This window comes from Oreochromis aureus, linkage group 13 (assembly GCF_013358895.1).
Source record: "Oreochromis aureus strain Israel breed Guangdong linkage group 13, ZZ_aureus, whole genome shotgun sequence".
Taxonomy (NCBI): Eukaryota; Metazoa; Chordata; class Actinopteri; order Cichliformes; family Cichlidae; genus Oreochromis; species Oreochromis aureus.
Window position 1 is genome coordinate 8,153,879 of NC_052954.1, and position 19,642 is coordinate 8,173,520.

Sequence of the window (19,642 nt, forward strand, 5' to 3'; positions counted from 1 at the left end):
TTTTTTAAAAGAGCTTTAAAAATTCTTTGAGACAAGTTTGTCCTTGGAGAACACTTTAGCCTCTCCTCTGATGAGAGATTCGAACTGCAAAGCCTGATGTGCAATTTTCATACATTTCATAAATGTGTGAAAACAACTCTGACCTGCTGGAGCAGGAACACCGGTTCTCTCCAGTGGCACTAACAGTTGGATGGTCCATCCAATGAATGCTCACTTAGCTTGAGATTTCGAATGTGTATGTCAGTGCTTGTTCCTGTGGCTGGATATACAAAAATATTAAGGTGATGGCACTTTACATTTAAAGGTAAAGACTTGATCACCTTCACCTGGTGGTCTTAATGTTATTGCTGACTGGCATACAGTCAATCAGGCTTCTGATTTCTTTAAAAATCAGTGGTTTATCGGCATACGTATACAACCTTCCTTGTTCATGTCTCTTAGGTTGTAAATAAATGATGACTGAACTTGCTTTCAGACTGTTCTCTGCACAAACATTTTCCCCTCAGATTATAAAGGGTGCTTTGGAGCATAACAGGCTGTATTGTAAAATGTTCGCCTATATAAGATTAATGGATGACTAGTGGGTTGGTAATTATCCAGGTGTGTTCCAGTTTGACACCATCATGTTGTGTCACTTGAACTTTTAATTGCATATTTACTTATAACAGAGAGCTGTGTTGTGATCAATTTGCAGCACACACGAATTTTCAAATTTGTGTGCCATAAATGATGGATTCCTGTAGATGTGAGTAAAGACTAATTATCCAGGTTAATTTAACAAGTATAGCTCAAGGACTTCAATATGCATGTGAGTTTTAGAGAGTTTAAAGGTGAACATTTATAGTTAATTTAGATGAATACAGCAGGTCCACTGTGACCAATCACTCCGCTGCGGTGCCTAATTATGCATCACTAATAAATTGCGCAGTGAAAAGGAGAAAATCACCAGATCTCTACGTGTCCTTTCGAAATGCAACTAAAAATAGCCACACACTAGATGTAGCCTATTAATCATGAATGGTAGTAATTACTGGCTCGTGTATAAAAGTGTTGGATCGCAGCTATGTGCTGCCGGGTTCATCCGGAGTGCGCGCCAAGCCTGGAGACTGGACTGTGATCAGTGTCCGCAGCTTGAACAGAAGCGCGCACGGAGAGGGCGTCCTGGAGGGCAGCAGCGATGCCGGAGCCGCCTATATAAGAGCCGCCAAGATGCCCCCGATCATTCGTCCACTCGCGCTTTTTCAAGACATCCCCCCTGACCGCGGCGCACAGCTCGCGCTCTGCTCCGCTCTCACATGCAGACTGACGCTTTCCAGCAGCGGCGCACAATAACGCCCAAGCGCGTTTAGCGGATTTCTCCGTCCTGCGCTTCGCCATGCGCGGCGGCCAGCGCGGATTTCAACATCTGAACTTTTGGAAAGAGGAGTCCCGGAGCGCACAGCGTGCTCAGTGCAAGCGGCGCGTTTCCAAGTGACTGCAGAGCGCGCCTGTCTGGCACAGACTCCGCGTTAAGTTGTGAGTATGAGAAGAGGAGACCGAGGTTAGGGTCAGCGAGCAGCCAGCGGACTCTCCGGACACGGACAATGGAAACCTTCAGCGTGTCAGTGAACGGCGTGTCCTACACCGTGGCACCTGAACTCTCCACCACCGATGATCCCTTTAACGGACCCATCAAGAACATCGCGCCCTGGAACTTCACCATCCTGGCCGTTCTCATGTTTGTGGTCACCTCGCTGTCTTTAACCGAAAATTTCCTGGTCATGTTTGTCACTTTCAAATTCAAACAACTCAGGCAGCCCCTGAATTACATTATAGTTAATCTGGCCATCGCCGACTTTCTAGTCTCCCTCACCGGTGGAGTAATAAGTTTCCTGACTAACGCCAGGGGTTATTTCTTCCTCGGGAAGTGGGCTTGCGTCCTGGAGGGCTTTGCAGTTACTTTTTTCGGTAGGTTAACACTTCCCCCCTCCTGTTACTGTAATGGCAGAGATGAATGAAGCTCCAACTTCCATAGCTGTAGCTGTCAGAGTGGCTCCTTTTACTGCAAAAAGGAGCTGCTGTGCGTGCGAGTAAAACAACTCCACGTGGTGTTATCCGACTTTATCACTGAACGCTTGTTAATAAATTAGGGCATCTGGGAGCCAGGTCAAATAAAGAATCAATCCCTCTAGCTGGCAGAACATTTCAGCCTCAGGAATTTTGCTTGCTTTCCTTGGACAAGATTAAAACGATTAAAGCACTACTTTCTTACAGTGACAGGAGAAATGTTGAATTAACAACTCAATTCTGGCATCCATCAATGTGTAGACTGACTTTAAATGTGTGTAAAAGAACACATTTGTTTAAACAGCTCTGGACTTTAATATTTAAAAATCCATTCTATCTGACACACACCCTTTAAACCTCAGTTGTAACCAGGACACCAAAAGCACAAGGATCGGGATGTTAGATATTTTTGGTGAAAGTAAAACTATAACTCTAAAACTAATGTCAGTCTCACTGTTGACTTGAGGTTTGATTCTTTAGGGGCCTACATTTTATATACTGTGCATTATGTTTAAACTGTACCTGGATAGTATTTGCTTCCTGCTGCTGTGTGAGTCCAGAGTGTAAAGCAGTAAAGCAGAATTCAAAGCCATCCTCGTACAGAAGTCTTCTCACACACTTTTGTACATGACTTGCTTTAAGTAGGTAGGTAGGTTACCAGCGCTGTGACCACCAATAACCAAGTAGGTGGGTTGGAATGGCATACAGAGGTTCCCATGCTGTGTGGGATCATGGGCATCTGGTGAGACACCTGCAGTACATAAAGTCTGAATACTTAATCATTTTATGCAAAGCCTTATTGGATTTGTGACATGGTTTCAGAGAGGAATGGCACATGAAGTAAAATGATGTTTTTGTCTAAGCCTGTAAAACTGACAGACTGTCAACAGGAAATATTAATTTATAATGAATTTATATTTTCATGCAACTTAATGAGAATATTATCAAATTACTGTCACGTGTGGTGCTTTAATGAGCCAGCTTATTGCAGTACTGTATATGCTCTTTACCAGAACTGCATTATGCAGTGCATTAGTTGATGGCATCTGTCCCCAGAACTTACACACAGACGGTGATGTTAAATAACTCCAGAAATCAATGTATCGATCTCTATTTGCTCCATGATTATAACGTGTTGTGTGGGCTATTTGTGGGGACAAATTGCTATAATGCGCTGCATTGCAACCCTGCAGCGTACAGTTATTACTGAATGAGTGAAAACAAATGACTTGTGTGGCCATGTGCTGGAACGCTGAACAGATTTTGATCCTAAGCTGCAAAGCTGGGCTGGTGCTGCTACAACTGTAGATGATAACTGAAGAAGCTGTGCTGATACATAATCAATAACCCGCTGAAGTGAAGCGCACATCTTCCATAGGCTCGTGGTGAAAAGCCACTCTAATTTTTTTTGCTTTAACAGCACTTTTAGGTGATTAACTCCAGTGTCATTGCTATTGTTTGTGTGTGCATGTAAGAGGGTGTGGGTAAATATGAAAGTCATTACATTAGGTGAGCTTCTCCCCTCGAAAAGGGTGGATGCTCCAATTAATATTCTGCTCAGGGTGAGAATGTTTTCTGTTTGTGTCTATTTTTAGGTCTTTGTACTGCACCTGTGCTATACAGATAAATACATTAAAACTTAATGGGTAAAAACTGCATTTTTCTAGAAAAACCCTCCTTTGATGTTCAGTTATCAGAACTTTAAAAGCTATAAAACCACCATTGGGAGTAATGGTATGAATTGTATTTGGGAACCTATATGCCAGAGGCTTTTGTTTAAATGTGTGATAATTGAACACCCTGGTTTATGCCCCTGTCTTTTGTCCTCCCCAGTGACTCTAGCAGAAGTACACATGAAGAATCTCACTGTGGAGAGATAAGCAATTAGCTCTTCTATGAGAGAGACTTATTACCACAATTAAATACTGCTTTTTTAAAATAAAGCTCATTAGGGGATAACCTAATGTACCCATCTCAAATCATTAAACTATTTCCAGCACCAGGGCAGCTGCTTTTACCCAGACATCGTGCAAGTCTGGGATGTTGCTGTGTATCACTGGCAAATGTCCCACTTGGCTCAACCACATTGACCTCCTGCTGTTTCCCTAAGGGATCGTGGCCCTCTGGTCCCTGGCTGTCCTGTCCTTTGAAAGGTTCTTTGTGATCTGCCGGCCTCTGGGTAACATCCGACTGCAAGCAAAGCATGCGATCCTGGGTCTTCTGTTCGTTTGGTCCTTCTCCTTCATCTGGACCTTCCCTCCAGTGCTGGGATGGAACAGATACACTGTAAGCAAGATTGGGACCACCTGTGAGCCCGACTGGTGAGAAATGAGCACTTCTCACACACAAATCACATTTAGAAAAAAAGCCAAACTTATTTCCTCAATACCCAAAAAGTATTTTAATGCTAGAGGTTTTTGCTATGGGGCAAATAACCCTGTTGTATACTTAAGAAAGCAGGGTTTGATTGACCTTAACAGAAAATTATGATTTGAGTTGAACTTTAATTCTTAAGATCTTTTTTCCTTACTCACATCATGCACCAGTTGGCAAAATGAATGGCTGCATTTGGTTAAATATAAACAACTGCTGGTTTGTGAATCATGTCACCTTTTTTTGACAACTTGGTGGCGTCATAAGAAACTGTCAAACCGTAGCATGCGATTCAAAATAGTGATGTCTGTTGGAGCATGAAACCTCCACATTAGTGTTTAGGTTGCTATGATGATATTTGTTTTTCTTTTAATCCAGAATTGACCAATTATTTTAATGAGATGGTAGCGTGCTAAGCTAATTGTTAGTGCTAACAAGTTTACTTGGTTAGCAAGTATTATGCCTTAGCTTTATGAATGCAAAAAAACAAATAAACCAAGAAACAAACAATATAGTTTTTGCTCTGTTTTGGTCCTGAGGTAAATATCTAGAGTTGTAAATGAATATGTGACTGTCTGCTATTTGGTGTTGGGCAGATAACATGTAGCATGTTTTTCCAAACTGAATGAAGTTCAGTGTGGTACTGAGGCAGAAACGGTGTTGGTCATTTAATCCAAGCAAGTTCACAAGAGCTATAATACTCAAAGACAATGATGAAGGGTCATTCAATGTGAGTATGTCCCTAAGATTGTCTTTACATGTACTTAAGTCACCTGATGAGCTGCAACATGTTGATGGCAGAATTTAAATTAATTAACGTTACTGGATTTTAGGTGTTTATGAACCTCACTGGTTCAACGTTAACCTTAAACAATGTGTTTCACATAGAAATGGAGCAGCCATTCTTCCCTCAACCCTGTCACTCAGATCTACGTCGCTCTTTCAGCCATGTTAGCTTGCTGTGTGCTAATTTTTGTTATCAAAAAAAAGAGGTCTCCTCTAACCTTGGCCCTCAGGGCGTCATCTGGGTAGTGCTATTTAGCTGCTTTGATCAAAGGTGTGCAGATATGGGCTGAGAGTTTGCCTGAAGCCCTGTTGGAGAACCACTGCTTAGAAGAAGCGCCAGGAGAACAAATTGTCCAGACAATGCAATTAAGACATCACCTTATGGAGATCCCAAGCACATATATAATCCCCTACATCTCTGGCTGCACACGGTGTGAGCTGTGTCACAAAATATTTGGTTAACAGCAGGAGCAGGTGTGTGAGCTTCAGTTGCAACATGCACAGCCTGATAAAATTTAAAAGCCTCATTTATGTGCATCTTTTTATATGCATATATGTATATATGCAAATATTCAGTGCTGGAAGCGCTGGCTTTTGAAGGACTGCGCATGTTGTCACAGAACTGTCGGCAGGTAGCTGCACCCTGCGTGGAGTCTACTAAGTTTATCCTACTGACTTTCTTTGAAATCCCCTCTACTGCTCAGGTGTTCTGTAGGATATTTAGTACAAAGACACATGCAGAGGTGGGAGGTTGTCAGCTCAAATCCCTGGGCTTGTTTAGAAGATCTGCATGTATGGCACATACTATTCACCCTCTACCATACGCTCATTAAACTATCATGTATACTTTTTGGGAGGTTGGCCTATTGCTCTGTTTCCTTGTAACTAGAGACACTAGCATATTGTAAATATGTGAGTACAGCATTGTGTAATGTCATCTACATGTCAAATCATTCAAAACTCTATCACCTTGTAGTACAACATAACATTAAGGAGGTTACATTTAAGTTTAGGTAGTTTAAGTAGGATGTGGTTGGAGTTTGAATTTTCATGACCTTGTTTTCCTCGTTTTTACTATATTTATGCACAATATGGCTACAGCAGAAGCCCAAGTCAGCAGATGATAGCTGATGGTTTCCCAGACTGCATCTTTCATTACACAAATCTCATATATTAGCTTCAAATACTTCATATGTTCCCCTTTTATTATCAGTGACTCAGTCTTCAGCATGGACGATACCAGTGTTGGCTAAATTTATGGAAAGATGATATTCTTTTAGAGAACGCTGAAGTTCTTCTTCCAGGCTTCTGGAGCTGTTGCTAACTCACAAGCATTTTTGGTTTCCCACTGCTGCAACTTAAGTTTGTGAATGTGAGAACTCAAGAACGAAGCAGCGTAAGAGTTTCAAATTGACTGAATGAATGAATCTCAGTGACTTTGGCCTTAAGGTCAGGGATCCTGAAATTCATGTGAATGCGATAACTTGAGAATAAGGCGATGTAAGATGTTGAATTTCATACCAGGTGCATGAAATGGAGGCTGAAGGGTATTTTTTGCATCTGCAGCCGTTATCCAGACAGAGTGGGACACAGGCGGGTCCCAAACTAAGAAAGTTCTGATGGTCACAGGTCAACCTTTAACTTCATGCTCTCAGCCACATATATTCTCAGTTTAATTTGAATAATCAGAGGTTTTCTAACCTGTGTGTCAGTGATCACAGTGTATTTTATAGGACTTAGTGCTTCTTTCTAATAAAATATTTGTTCTTTTATTGTTTTTTAAAAACATGTCATACAAAACAGGAAACATGAAAAGTTTCTTTTTCTTTCTCCATTTTCATAGTACACATTTTTTTTTAACAAAAAAACCCAAAACAAGAATATTTCATTATAGTATATAGTCCAGTTACTTCTGTCTAGCTTCATGCAAAACTGGGGTGTTTTTAACTTATATTTTATGGTCTGAGCAATAATCTAATGTTTCTGTAACAGATTAGATTGAAATATCATTGTTTCCCAGTGTGAAGCAGCACTACTGTTTCCCACAATGTGAATGAAGAGATTTTCTCTGGCAGGCAAGTTGTTGGAGAAAAATCACACCAGCTGGTGGTGGAAAGCAAGATCCTGTTAGCTGATTTCATTTTTGAGTTGTCAGCAACAGTGCAGGAATTCACCTCATTAAAAATGACTCTTGGAGGTGATTTCAATGCTGTCTGTTTATACGCAGAAGTGACTAGGTAATTGAATTGTAAGCTAATTTGGCCCACTGAACAGTAGATGGCTCTAATGAGGAGAATGCTTCATTTGGTCCAGTTACTCACTTTTTTTTTATATTTTACTATGTTCATGTCCTGCCCCTCAGAGGGTTGAATGCATGCATGTTGCTACATTTTTAGGAATCCAGTGAGTTGCTGTCACAGGCCTGAGGATTTCTGTGCAAATCTACCAGTTTCCTACAACTCTACTGCCCTCTAAACACAACCTCAGTGTTTGATATTTAGCGCCATGCATTCCATAAATGAATGAGGTGTGAAATGTGGCATTGCAAATCTCCAACTAAACCACACTTCAAGCCCCACCCTCTGGTGTTTTGAGCCAGAGAAATTTGTGTCAGCTGTGAAATTAGGAGTCACAGGTAGACACAGCGACATTAATTTAAAATTAGTCAAACTTTTCTTTTCTGTTCATCTTTGAACAGGTATTCAACCAACATCACAGATCACAGCTACATCCTTACTTTCTTCGTCACTTGTTTCATTTTGCCTCTTGGGGTGATTTTCTTCTGCTATGGGAAGCTCCTACGGAAGCTCAGGAAGGTCAGTTCTTACACACACACACACACACACACACACACACACACACACACACACACACACACACACACACACACACACACACACACACACAGTATCATTTTTACAGTTTTACAAAATGACAGAAAAGTTAAGAAGGAGAGCTCAGAAGGAAGGATGAAATAAACCAGACTTCAGCGCTGTACTGATGTCATCATTGTGACTCAGTAAATTACTAGTTAAGATATTTCTTAATTTGGAGCTTTTATTTCAGGGAATATCAGGTACTGGATGACTGCTCACTGCAGCTGACAGTACTGTTACTCATCTCTAATAATAATAAGTGTCAGGTTATACTGGCTGTTGTCCACCTACATGGAAATGACTGGATATTACTGATGGACATGTTCAGTCATGTAATAAAGAAAGTTTTCACACAACTCTGAGAAACTAAGCACAGTCTTACCAAGACTGGCTTCTGTAGGAATTTTGAGGGGAACTAGCAGCCAGATGCCAGTGATCAATTATTAATTTGATTAGCAGTTATTGTGTGACTGCCTCTATAAAAGTTCTGGCAGTTTGCTGGTCTGGAGCACCAGTCTTTTAACACAGTGCTGCAATCTTTCCAGGAGCGGACGTCCCAGCAAATGCATGACTGCATACATTTTTATGTTGCTGTCAGGTATCACATGGTCGTCTGGCCACTGCCAGGAAACCAGAGCGCCAAGTGACCCGCATGGTGGTGGTGATGATCGTGGCATTCATGGTGGGTTGGACACCATACGCAGTCTTCTCCATATTGGTCACAGCACATCCAACTATTGAACTGGATCCAAGACTGGCTTCTATCCCAGCCTTCTTCTCTAAGACAGCTGCCGTCTACAATCCAATCATCTATGTTTTCATGAACAAACAGGTAAGTAGACATTTTTAGAGCCACTGCATCAGTTTCATTTTAGTCACACTAGTAAGTGTTGCTTTACTTTAGTCTCGCCATTCCTTCCTGGAGACACATTAACTGCTTGTGTCACATGAAAGCTGTTGAACTATAGAGGTGGGTTTATTCTGTTGTTTTGTAGTGTCGGCCTGCTTCTCAGTGCACGGTGAATGACTGAAGTATAAAATCCACAGTGCACAACTGTCTGCTTAAAAAAAAAAAGGTGTGAGGCTTACCACTGTAAAAGGGCTGCTGCTGACATTTCTTCATGCCATTTACTTCATTTTTCATTTTACACTGTGCTCTCTCGCTCTGTTCTCAGTGTGAGGGACAAATACCTGGATTTTGACTGCAGCTTTTGAAAGAACTAATATTAACTAATACTAAGATTTTTTTTGACACATAATGTATACCCTTTACACACCCATCACCTTGGATGTGTTTTGTTCCCTTGATGGCATAAACCATTTTCTATATAAGACGTTCTTTATGCAAAGCATTTAATAAACATTGGTAGTTGATGCTTGCTACCAAATACTACCAGATTTAAAGCACTATTTAAATGTTTTAATTACTGCTTTATTTAAGCATCGTCGTTTATCAAGTCACAACTTTTCTTTTACTTTAACAAAAATGTTGTAAAACAGTTGATGTGGAAGTGAAATGTAGCCACAGCTCAGTTACTGTATAAGAAGGTTTTCTATTTACATTATGTTTCCCACACAGGAGCATCCTAACAGTTGCTGCTGAATGTTCATCTGCTGAAATGCAGCTCGAACATTTCGAGACAAACTTACGGTGTGAATTCGATATTTTCAAAATTCTCAAGCAAATTTTGCATGAGAGGCGTTATTTATTAGTAATAGTACTGTGGCAGTTTTGTTATGTTACATGTGCCGCATTGCAGGTGACAGTCGGATATTTGTACTGTAGACTGGTGGATTCCAATGTTTAGCAAAGATACAGTGGGGACCTAATAATCTGATCCCCTGCTGAAATTGTGCGTTTGCTCACTTACAAAGAAATCAACATTCTCTAATTTTCAGCCAAAAATCCAGAAAAACACGTTACATACAATTTAGAAATTGTTTTGCATGTTGCTGACTGAAATAAGTCTTTGATCCTCAAGCAAAACAGGACTTAGTACTTGGTGGAGGAACTTTGCTGGCAAATGCAGCCATAAGAGGTTTCTCATAGTTGAGTTGTGCACACTTCCGGGGGGATTTTGGGATCCACTCTTTTTTATAGGAACTCTAAATCCTTTAGGTTTCTTTGGGTGCTGCTCAGCAACTCGCAGCCTTTGGTTCCTTCACAGATTTTTGATAGGATTGAGGTCTGGAGACTGGCTAGGCCACTTCGTGACCTTAATATGCGTCTACTTTAGCCACTGCTTAGTTGCCTTAGCGGTATGTTATGGATCATTGTCATGCTGGGAGGCCCATCTATTACCCATCTTCAGTATTATGGCAGGACGGGAGGTTCTCGTCCAACACTTTATGGTATAGAGCTCTGTCCATTGGCCCCAAGGTGAAGTCACCCTGTAGCCTTACTAGAGGAACAGCCCAACAGCTTGACAGTGGGAAAGCTGTTCTTTGGGCATTTTACTTTCAGTGTTTTCAGTCCAATCACAGCAGGTTGAGTTGATGCCAAAGAGTCTGATTTTAATTTCATCTGACCACAGAAATTTCTCCAGTCTTTTCTGAGTCATTTAGATGTTGCTAAAGTTAAGACGGGCCTGTACGTGTGCTTTCTTGAGCAGGCAACCTTGCAGGTGCTGCAAAATTTTAATTCATTACAGTGCAGTGTTACCGATAGTGTTCTTGGTGACTGTGGTCCCAACTGCCTTCAGATTATTAACAAACTTCTCCAGTGTATTTTAGGGATGATCCACCACCGTTCTCATTGTCCATGGAACTACAGGGCATTTTATATTTCTTCCATTTCTGAATAAAAAGAAGGGAGGAAGGGATTTAAATAATTATTTATAATAATTAACAGAATGTATATGACTTTCCTGTAACTTTCCCAGTGTAAAAAGTGCAATGCAGTGTCATATCTCCTTTCACGGGTTCCTCAATTGCATATAGTTTATTTGACCATTTTTTATTATTTTCTGTTAGGATTATTTACATTGAAATATGACCATTAGACTTGACTACATAACATTTTTCATACATGTGCTTGGCAAAGGGCCTAGATCAGATCATTGCCTGTAGTCTGTGGCATGTCGTCCATCTCCATCAGATTGCCCCACTTTGCTGTTTAAGTAGGTCAGCCAGACCCACTGAATGTAAATAACACCTAGCCGGCAGGTCTAAACAGCCCAGCTGCTAATGCTCATAACACTCAAGTAACCTCTACTGCTTGATATTTTCCCTCTCTGTGTCTCTGTGGGTTACATAACAAGGTGAGGTAAAGTAGAGGCTGGAGGTGACTTGATGCATGGCTACTGCAATATATACCTGTAGTTCTAGAGGAAGACCACCTCCAGTTCAATAAACCTCAAAAAGCTAAAAGGTGAAAAAAACTTTCTGCATTGATGGAACACCATAGTTGTTATGACTGTGCTGTGTGGCAGGCAGGAGGAGGACCGAAATACATGACTCTCAAACGGAAAGGTGAACTCAAAGCAGAAGCTTTATTTGCGGAGAAAACGACGAATACAACAAACTAAACTGGAAACTAGAAACTCAAACTAGAAAACAAGAAAACAAGCCAGGAACAGGACACTAGGAAAGCATGATGTTCATAAAGAGGCAGACTAGACAGTAAGACGTAGAAACAGACTTGGGAACAGAGGAAACATGAAGCACAGAGACAAAAGTAACTAGACATGGAACACAGGGAAGATGTAGTGAACAAGAATACAGAACTAAACCTTCACTAGAGATATGACACCGGGAACACAGGGAAGGCACAGAAACAGAACAGAAAACCTAGAAACCAGAAACTATAAGCACAATACAAACAGAAAACAATAATTCAAAGAATATAACTTAAACCAAAACACTGGGTCACCAGATCCAATGCCGTGAAATTTATTTCAACTCAGGCTTTAAACAGGCTTTGTTCTCTCAATGTCATGTTAGTTTAACTATTGAGGATCTAAAAAAGCAAAAAAAACTCTCTTAATCTTGCAGTTCTGGAGAGTACTACAATGTACATTTTGTCTACAGGATCTTGATCTCTATTCGGAAAATCAAATTCTTTCATCCCACTCCCTCTGCCATTGACTCAGTTTAGTAAAACTCAAATCAAGAAAGCACAAGTAACAGCTAAAGTACCAGGGAGGACCTTAGCCAGGCATACTGGAGAACGGATAGCTTGCATTTTGAAAGATAAAGTGCATAATTGGACTGGTGGTCTTTAAGGTAACAGATGACCAGAAGCATGTAATACAGCATATTTGCTATATTCAAAAGAAAAGCTTATGGATGGTAGTCCACAGGTACAACTCGGCGAACCAGAAGAGCTGCAAGACCAGAAAGGATTCTTAGACCATAAAAATATAAGAAAACAAAAATGAGTCCAACAGTCAGCAATAAGAAAAAAGGTTTTGTTGAAGTTGCACAGTTCAGTTCATTTAAAGAATGAATTAGTTCACAGTGTTTTCAGTTAAAAAGTTCTTATAAACCAACGACTATGTCCTGCCTGCCCATGACCTCAGTTTGTCACCAGAACAAATTGGTGTAGTCAAAGTTTCAGCTTTTCAAACGTTAGGGTGTTCTTAAACTTTAAAGGAGGTGGAAGTATCTGCTATAAAGAACTAATGTGTTTCAGGCCAGTCGTTTTGCCATTAAGGTGATCTTTTATGATCTTGTTCTCTATGTGGGAGTGCTTTAAAGCTACTGTTTTATTGGAGGAAAGCTTTATACAACCATTATATATAAAAAGCTACAACATATTTTAGGTCACAGGAGGAATAGCTATTGAATGCAGCACTGCCATAACGGCAGCCCTGTGCTTTTTCATGACATCGGAGGATAGCAGAGGTGTTGCTCTCACACTCCGAACGGCACTGCTGCTTTGAGGGGAGCAGTTAGGAGGCTTGCACCATTAAATTAGAGAGGTCATCAAGGGTGGGAATGATTCTTTCTCCTCAAGGCTACACAGAGTGGGAAGCGGAAAAAGGTCAATTAGTGATTTTTAGTGTTGATGGAATGTGAAATCAATGATTGTGGGTCTGTTTTTGAAGAGCTGCTAAAAATGGCTGTATTCTTAAAGATAAGACTGACAAGGTGTCAGTTCCACTGCTGTTGTGTCTTTCTGAGGGGGTGTACTCCTCCCAGCCCCCTCAGAATCAGATGAATCAGCGTAACAGAACAAGCAGTAGTAACCTAGCTGTAAATGGGTTTTTAATACAGCGAAGCAACATGAAACTTCTGAATTTAAACCTAAACTGCTGTCAAGCTTTTAAATGCCACTGAGCATCTTTGATTCTTGAGTGGATGAGAGGCAGAAGAAAAACCCCAAATTACTGTCATGATTTGCACAAGGCTATTTTTTACCACAGGATCCCCATGTTCTGTGAGACATCTCCCACATTATAAGAAGTCCAGAGGAGATACTTGTCCCATGCAAAATGGGCATAAGATGCAAAAACTTTACATTTTGCAGTTTAGATCTAGTTGACCATGCATACATCTACAGTTTTCCCCTTTTTCTCTGTTACATAACTGCACACATCATGACTGGTTAAATGTCTCCAAGTGAGACAGGAAGAACATCTCTTCTCTTTTCATGGATTTTCCATCTGGCATTTTCTTTTCTGCAGAACTGCATCTGAGTAATGGTGGCACATTGACAGCTGTCAGCACATCACTAATGAGGAAACTTTACCTCACCAGCCTCGTCGAGCGCTGACAAGATACCAGTCTGTATTTATGTTCATGAGAAATGGAGCCCTCAGACACAAATGCAGGGTTCACATAAGTAAACCACTTTAATATTGTGGACACCTTGTAGTTTTAACAGGTCTCAGAATGTAACACATCAGAGCTGATCTTCTTCATGGTCATCTCTGTACAGTCAAACTTCATGATATACAGTTATAGTCACTCTGGTTCCCTGCTTTGGTTATAGGAACAAACAGTTTGCTCTTAGCATCAGAATCAGATACTTTTTTTAATCCCTAAGAAAATTATGTGGTTACAGTTGCTCTAAGACAATAAGAATAGGAACAGACCGAACTAAATTAAACAATTTATTAAAAGTTTACAAATGATAAGAAATAGCTTCAATACATATAATTACCTTAATTATAAATATCCAGAATTTAACAGAGATGAAATTTATATGATTGACATTTTACTCTAACCTGTATAACTTTGTTATTTCTTATTTTCATTGTAGAGCATGTGCAAAAGGTAGTGTAACTATTGCACAGTGTGCATTAGATGGATGAGTTTGTGGTGTGAATGAGACACGGCGGGTCCAGGGATCATAGGTTTGAGCCATTTTATTGATATCACATCACACCACAACACCCCCAAACCCCTGAGTCCCGTGTTTTTAACTAGGCGGGCGTGATTAAGGATGCCGTGCAGGTGTGTCCGCCCTCCCTGCATGGCACCGCAGACCACGCCCCACCACAGAGTTGTCCAGGCAGAAATGACTTCCTGTGTCATTCAGTGGTGCATTTGTGTAATCTCTCACTGAGCGTGCTCCTGTGATTGGCCAGCACGTCATGTGAGTGGGAGGTATTGTCCAGCATTATCCTTATGTTGGACAACATCCGCCTCTCCGACATCACCTTAGGGGAGTCCAGCTCCATCTCCACAACATTACTGGCTTTGCAGATCAGTTTATTGAGTGCTTTAGTCCTACCTATAAATATAAATGATCTTAGTTGCAGAGATGCATTGACTTCTGGTTTTGATTACTGTTAAGATCGTTTGTAAGGAACAGGAAAAAAAGAGACTGCAAAGGCAGTGTGCAATATTGTATGTGTGAGCATATAGCCCCAACTAATTTCCAACACCAGTCTAGTTGGTTATAAACACGCATAGCTGATAAATGAATGTTAAAAAAAACAATTGTTCTCCCCAGCAAGTTGAGTAATCTGCATTTTGCTCTGGACTATTGCCCTGGATCTGTATATGTAAATACTGCATTAGTTACTGCTGTTCATTGTGTCTGTCAGTGTGGTCCTGTTATTGCTCGTGGGTAGCATTACTTCCAAATGCATGTCTGTCTTGTAACAGATCCAGTCATGTAAGAGATACACTGAACACATTGTGTAACAAACACTTTAGTAAAATGTTATTTGTATGAAACACACCAGCAATTAACCATGACATTTGTTTGATTAGCAGCAAATTCAGAATCAGATAAGTCAAATAACAGAGGTGGTTACATTAAGTGTGGCTGAAAGTAAACATTAGCGTTTGACTAACAGTAGCTAATAAGTTATTGAAACATGGCATTTCATCATTACATGATATTTCAATGTGAACATGGCATAAGAGGTTCTAATCTGTTATCTTGCTCTGTGTTCAGTTCAGGAAGTGTCTTATCCAGCACTTCACCGGCGTGGGGACGATCCCTGATAGCAACCTGAATCAGACCTCTGATCGACCTGGAATCACTGCCGAGAGTCACACGGGAGAGATGTCAGCCATTGCTGCCCACATCCCCGTGGGCAGCACCACGTCACCCAGATCGGACTTCAGATCTGATTCTCCAACCGACTGTGGTTCATTTGCTCAGCTTCCCATTCCAGAGAACAAAGTCTGCCCAATGTAACAATAGGCTTTACCCCGATAGCTGTTCTCTTTCCCTGAGCGTGAATAGACACCCTTCTGTAGACGCCCCACCCTTGCCCTGTGTTTCAAGGACAATTAAGGGTTAGCAAAAAGTAAGAAATTTTATGGTCCAGAGTATTCTGGTAGATGTTCAGTTTATTAGTGGGAAAAAAAAGACTGAGGGGAAAGAACTGTAGAGACTGAACTGCTCAGAGCTTTACCCTGTAGATATCCTGTAAATATTTGCTCACCAATGCTCCTCTGTCCTGTTATTCAAGAATGTCTTGGATGTTCTCTTGACCATCACTGCACAATGGAGGGCACTTGATTCAACGTGATTCATTCATATCCCAATGAAAAAAAAAGGGACTGCAAAACCCACAGACCTTGAACATCCGTTAGTTGATGGCTAGCCAGTGTGTTTCAAATATCACAATGCACCCAGCCTTTCATCTCGTCCTCGCCTTCTCCTTTGAAGCCCCATGATGGTGCCTGCAGAGAAAGCGTGTTTTTCTATGCTGTTTCAGTATTTGCTTTGGCAGCAATTTTCATTCATCTCTGTCCGTCAAAAGGACGGAGCAGTCTGCTGAATTTGAATATTTTTTTTTGTATCCCGCGTAAACTAGTTTGGGTCAAAGCTTTTATCTTTTGTGAAGATGGTCAAGAGGGCTTACAGATGCCAGTCTCCTGTTCCCTCTGTTGCAGATATAGGAGGACAGCATATTAATAAGCAGTGGATCACCACATACATGCACACACTACAGTCCACTGCTTTGTGGTAAGCTCTCTATAGGAGCTGTGAAGAAATGCATCAATAATTATCACTAGCACAAGAGTGGGTTTGCTAGTCAGCCATGTATAAAAGCAATGAGTATTCATCACAAGCACAGTTCAGCAGCAATATTGAAGCTAAATACCGTCACTTTTGAGCACTTCAGCAGTAGCTACAAGTAGATGTAGCAGTCAGTGTTACAATATGTCTTCTACTTTCGTGGTGCATGTTCATTCATTATTACTGGGTATCTGTCAAAAACACCGTCGTATGCTAAGTAGTGATTCACCAGGTATGGTGTTTGTTTACAACGTGTGTTTCAGTCATGTCTGGCCGGGAGTAAAATCCAGCATTTTTAAGCACCAGTGCATCTGTGTCAAGTTAACTGTGACACCAACAACAGACCATTTTAAAGAGAACTGTCAAACTAGCTTCTGTCCTGTTCTGGAGAAGTCTGTCACAGATTTAATCGCTTCAATGACTGTTACTGCTTTGTTGTCAGGTCCAGAAACTTTAGATACATGTCTTTGGAACTTAAACCTGCATTAATCAATATGTTTTGTGTCAGCAGTGAATAAACTATGTGTTGTGAAAGGGTTACTGTTGGAAAAAACACTGAAGACCCGTGTTCTTTTTAGCTCGTTTAGCTTGTAGATTCATTTTCAAAGCAGCAAACTCTCAATATGGTTCAATTTTAGAAACAGGTTGCTGATTTCAGAAAAGGTCATTTGACCACCTGTTTGCTACCTGGGCAGGAATGTGCAAGACTTCTTTATGAAAATGAATAAAGGAGTCTTATACTTCTGCACCTGTGGCATTTTTTATTCATTCCATATTTAGTGATGAGTCAACAAAATCCAGTTATGGATGCAAATTGTGGTGACAGCTAAATTACATACGGACAATGTGCGTTAAACATGACGTGAAAGAAACGGAAACAGAACATATTGCTTAATAAACAGCAATAAGGACCTTATCAAGAAACCTACAGAAGTATAGTTACAGTAAAAACTAGTTCTGTATCAACACAAAGTGAAAGCCCACTAAAGAAGGAATGAGCTCTTCTCTAAAACTTGAAAGCCTTAAAGCAGTTTACAACAGCACGTGGGGCTAAAAGAATATTATTCTGTGGAGGTCAATGTCTTTAAGATGTTTCCATAATGAACATTCATATGTTTGGAGAAAATTTAAGAAGGCTCACCAGCCCAAACCATTAAACCTGTGAAGCATTGTGATAGGAGAAAAAAAAAAAAAGAAAATTGCTGAGATAAATCTCAGTTAATCACAGGTGGCTCTTCCAAACACAAAATCCCAAAGTTAGGGTTAACCTGGAAAAACAAAAGTTATTTTTTCACAAAGTAGTTTTTAATGTATTTCATGGATGCATTGCATGGTTTCCAGTAGCACACTTTAAAAATGCCAGTGTAGAGTCTAAACACAGCATATTGATATGAATGGTCACATTTTACAAAATTCGTACTCTGTCACTCTAAACATGAGCAGGATGGTGCCACTACATTCATGTGACAGCGTACAAATCTGTTCTCCACTCGTGAAATTGGGGTACACGATGAGTCTGCATAATAAAGGCAGGGTTAGTATGAATTCAGAAACTTTATTATAAAACAACTCGATTACCAGTTTGCTTGGTGTACATGTCTGTGGAGCGGCAGGGTGATTTTCCAGGGGCTGCGCTGAATGCTGCTATTTTAAGTGCTTGCTGATTTGGTGGACTGCCTCTATGTGATTAGGAGTCTGAAATAATCTTTCTCATCTTATCTGCTTTGCCACAAATAGCTCTTTAACTTCTTTAACTTCTGAGCCTTTGTCTCGGGTTTGTTAACCAAAAGCTCCACCCTAAAACAGGTGGATTCAATGAAATCTCTGATTATTCACGCTGAATTATTCTTAGACACTATAATGGGTCATCCGACTAATTGGGTTAACATTGTGATGTTTATTCATTTGCAAACAGGATATTCCATTAATATTAATTACAAAGCACTGCATGCATGACATTATGATCGGGAGCTGAGCCCCCCTGAAAATTTGAATCTAGAATCGCCCCTGGATCATACATTAATGACAATGCAGTATCAACCGCTCAGCAGCTCCGCTACCATCGATGGTAGTCCCAACTTTGTGTTAAAGTGTCAACACTCACTGTTACCAGTCAGCACCCATAAGCATTCCTTTAACGTTTCCCTAAGTCGTGCCACTACTGACACACAAGCTTCAGCAGCAGTGGATACAGCAGATGTATATCGTGGCTTCACCTTGAAGATCAGACAGGATATCAATCAAACAAACCTGCCAGTGTTACATTTTGGTGAAAAGGATTACAGACTGCACTGAATGCTGATGAGGGGAAGGGACACTTCCAACGTTCGTAGATGGGTTAAAGCACCTATCTCTCACCTCTTTACAGTGAGTTGTGTAACACTTATAAAGCATGGCAAGACTTGTTCAGCTGTTTTTGTCTCATGAGTACTATTGTAGATGTCATAGATGCACTGTGGTTGTAAAAATGTGTGTATTAAAGTATATATCTATTTTTTAAAAAGCCATAATCTAGTGTAGATTCTTTTTTGTCCTGATAAAAATAATCCTGAAATTGTGAACTACTCTGAGTGTGTGATTAGCAGCTTTGGATAAGATGCATTTCCTGTGCTTTGAGTAACATCACAGACTCAGAGTGCAGAGATCCTTCCCCACATGTGATGCGTTCAAAAAATTGGTATTGAGAACCATCAGCTACAAAGAAAAAATAAAACATGAATGAATCATTGTGTCGGGAAATATAAACAGACTGCAGAAGAACAGAGAAGCCCTGATTGACAACCATAATTTTCTTTAATCCTCTGAGGTCTTCAATATTCAAACCTTAACTTTCAGGATACTTTATGTTTGGTTTTTGTTTTAAGGCTGTAAAACAGAGAATTATCACAGATGATGAGCTTCATGGGGTTAATGAGACAATAAGGTATTACAAAACAGGAATCAAGAAATTCAAGTACACAAAGTACGTCGAGACGGCTATAGTGACTCAGATGGCCGATTGCAGAGGAAGACACAGGTGGAAACGGCAAAGCTGAACACAATCAAGGCACAATTAAAAATAATAATAATATAGGAATCAAATTGAAGACAGACTGAGTCCACCATTGAATAACAGCGGAAAACAAATAATGCT

General features: G+C 40.4%; 1 protein-coding gene across 1 annotated transcript; it reads left to right on the plus strand.

The window, feature by feature from the left end:
- Nucleotides 1-1,209: 1,209 nt before the first annotated feature.
- On the plus strand, nt 1,210-19,008 carry valopa (vertebrate ancient long opsin a). The gene is made up of 5 exons (XM_031737914.2): nt 1,210-1,947; nt 4,157-4,367; nt 7,904-8,021; nt 8,680-8,913; nt 15,433-19,008. Exons 1-5 carry the CDS (start codon nt 1,584-1,586, stop codon nt 15,676-15,678), a joined length of 1,173 nt encoding a protein of 390 aa, XP_031593774.1. The 5' UTR covers nt 1,210-1,583; the 3' UTR covers nt 15,679-19,008.
- Nucleotides 19,009-19,642: the final 634 nt, after the last annotated feature.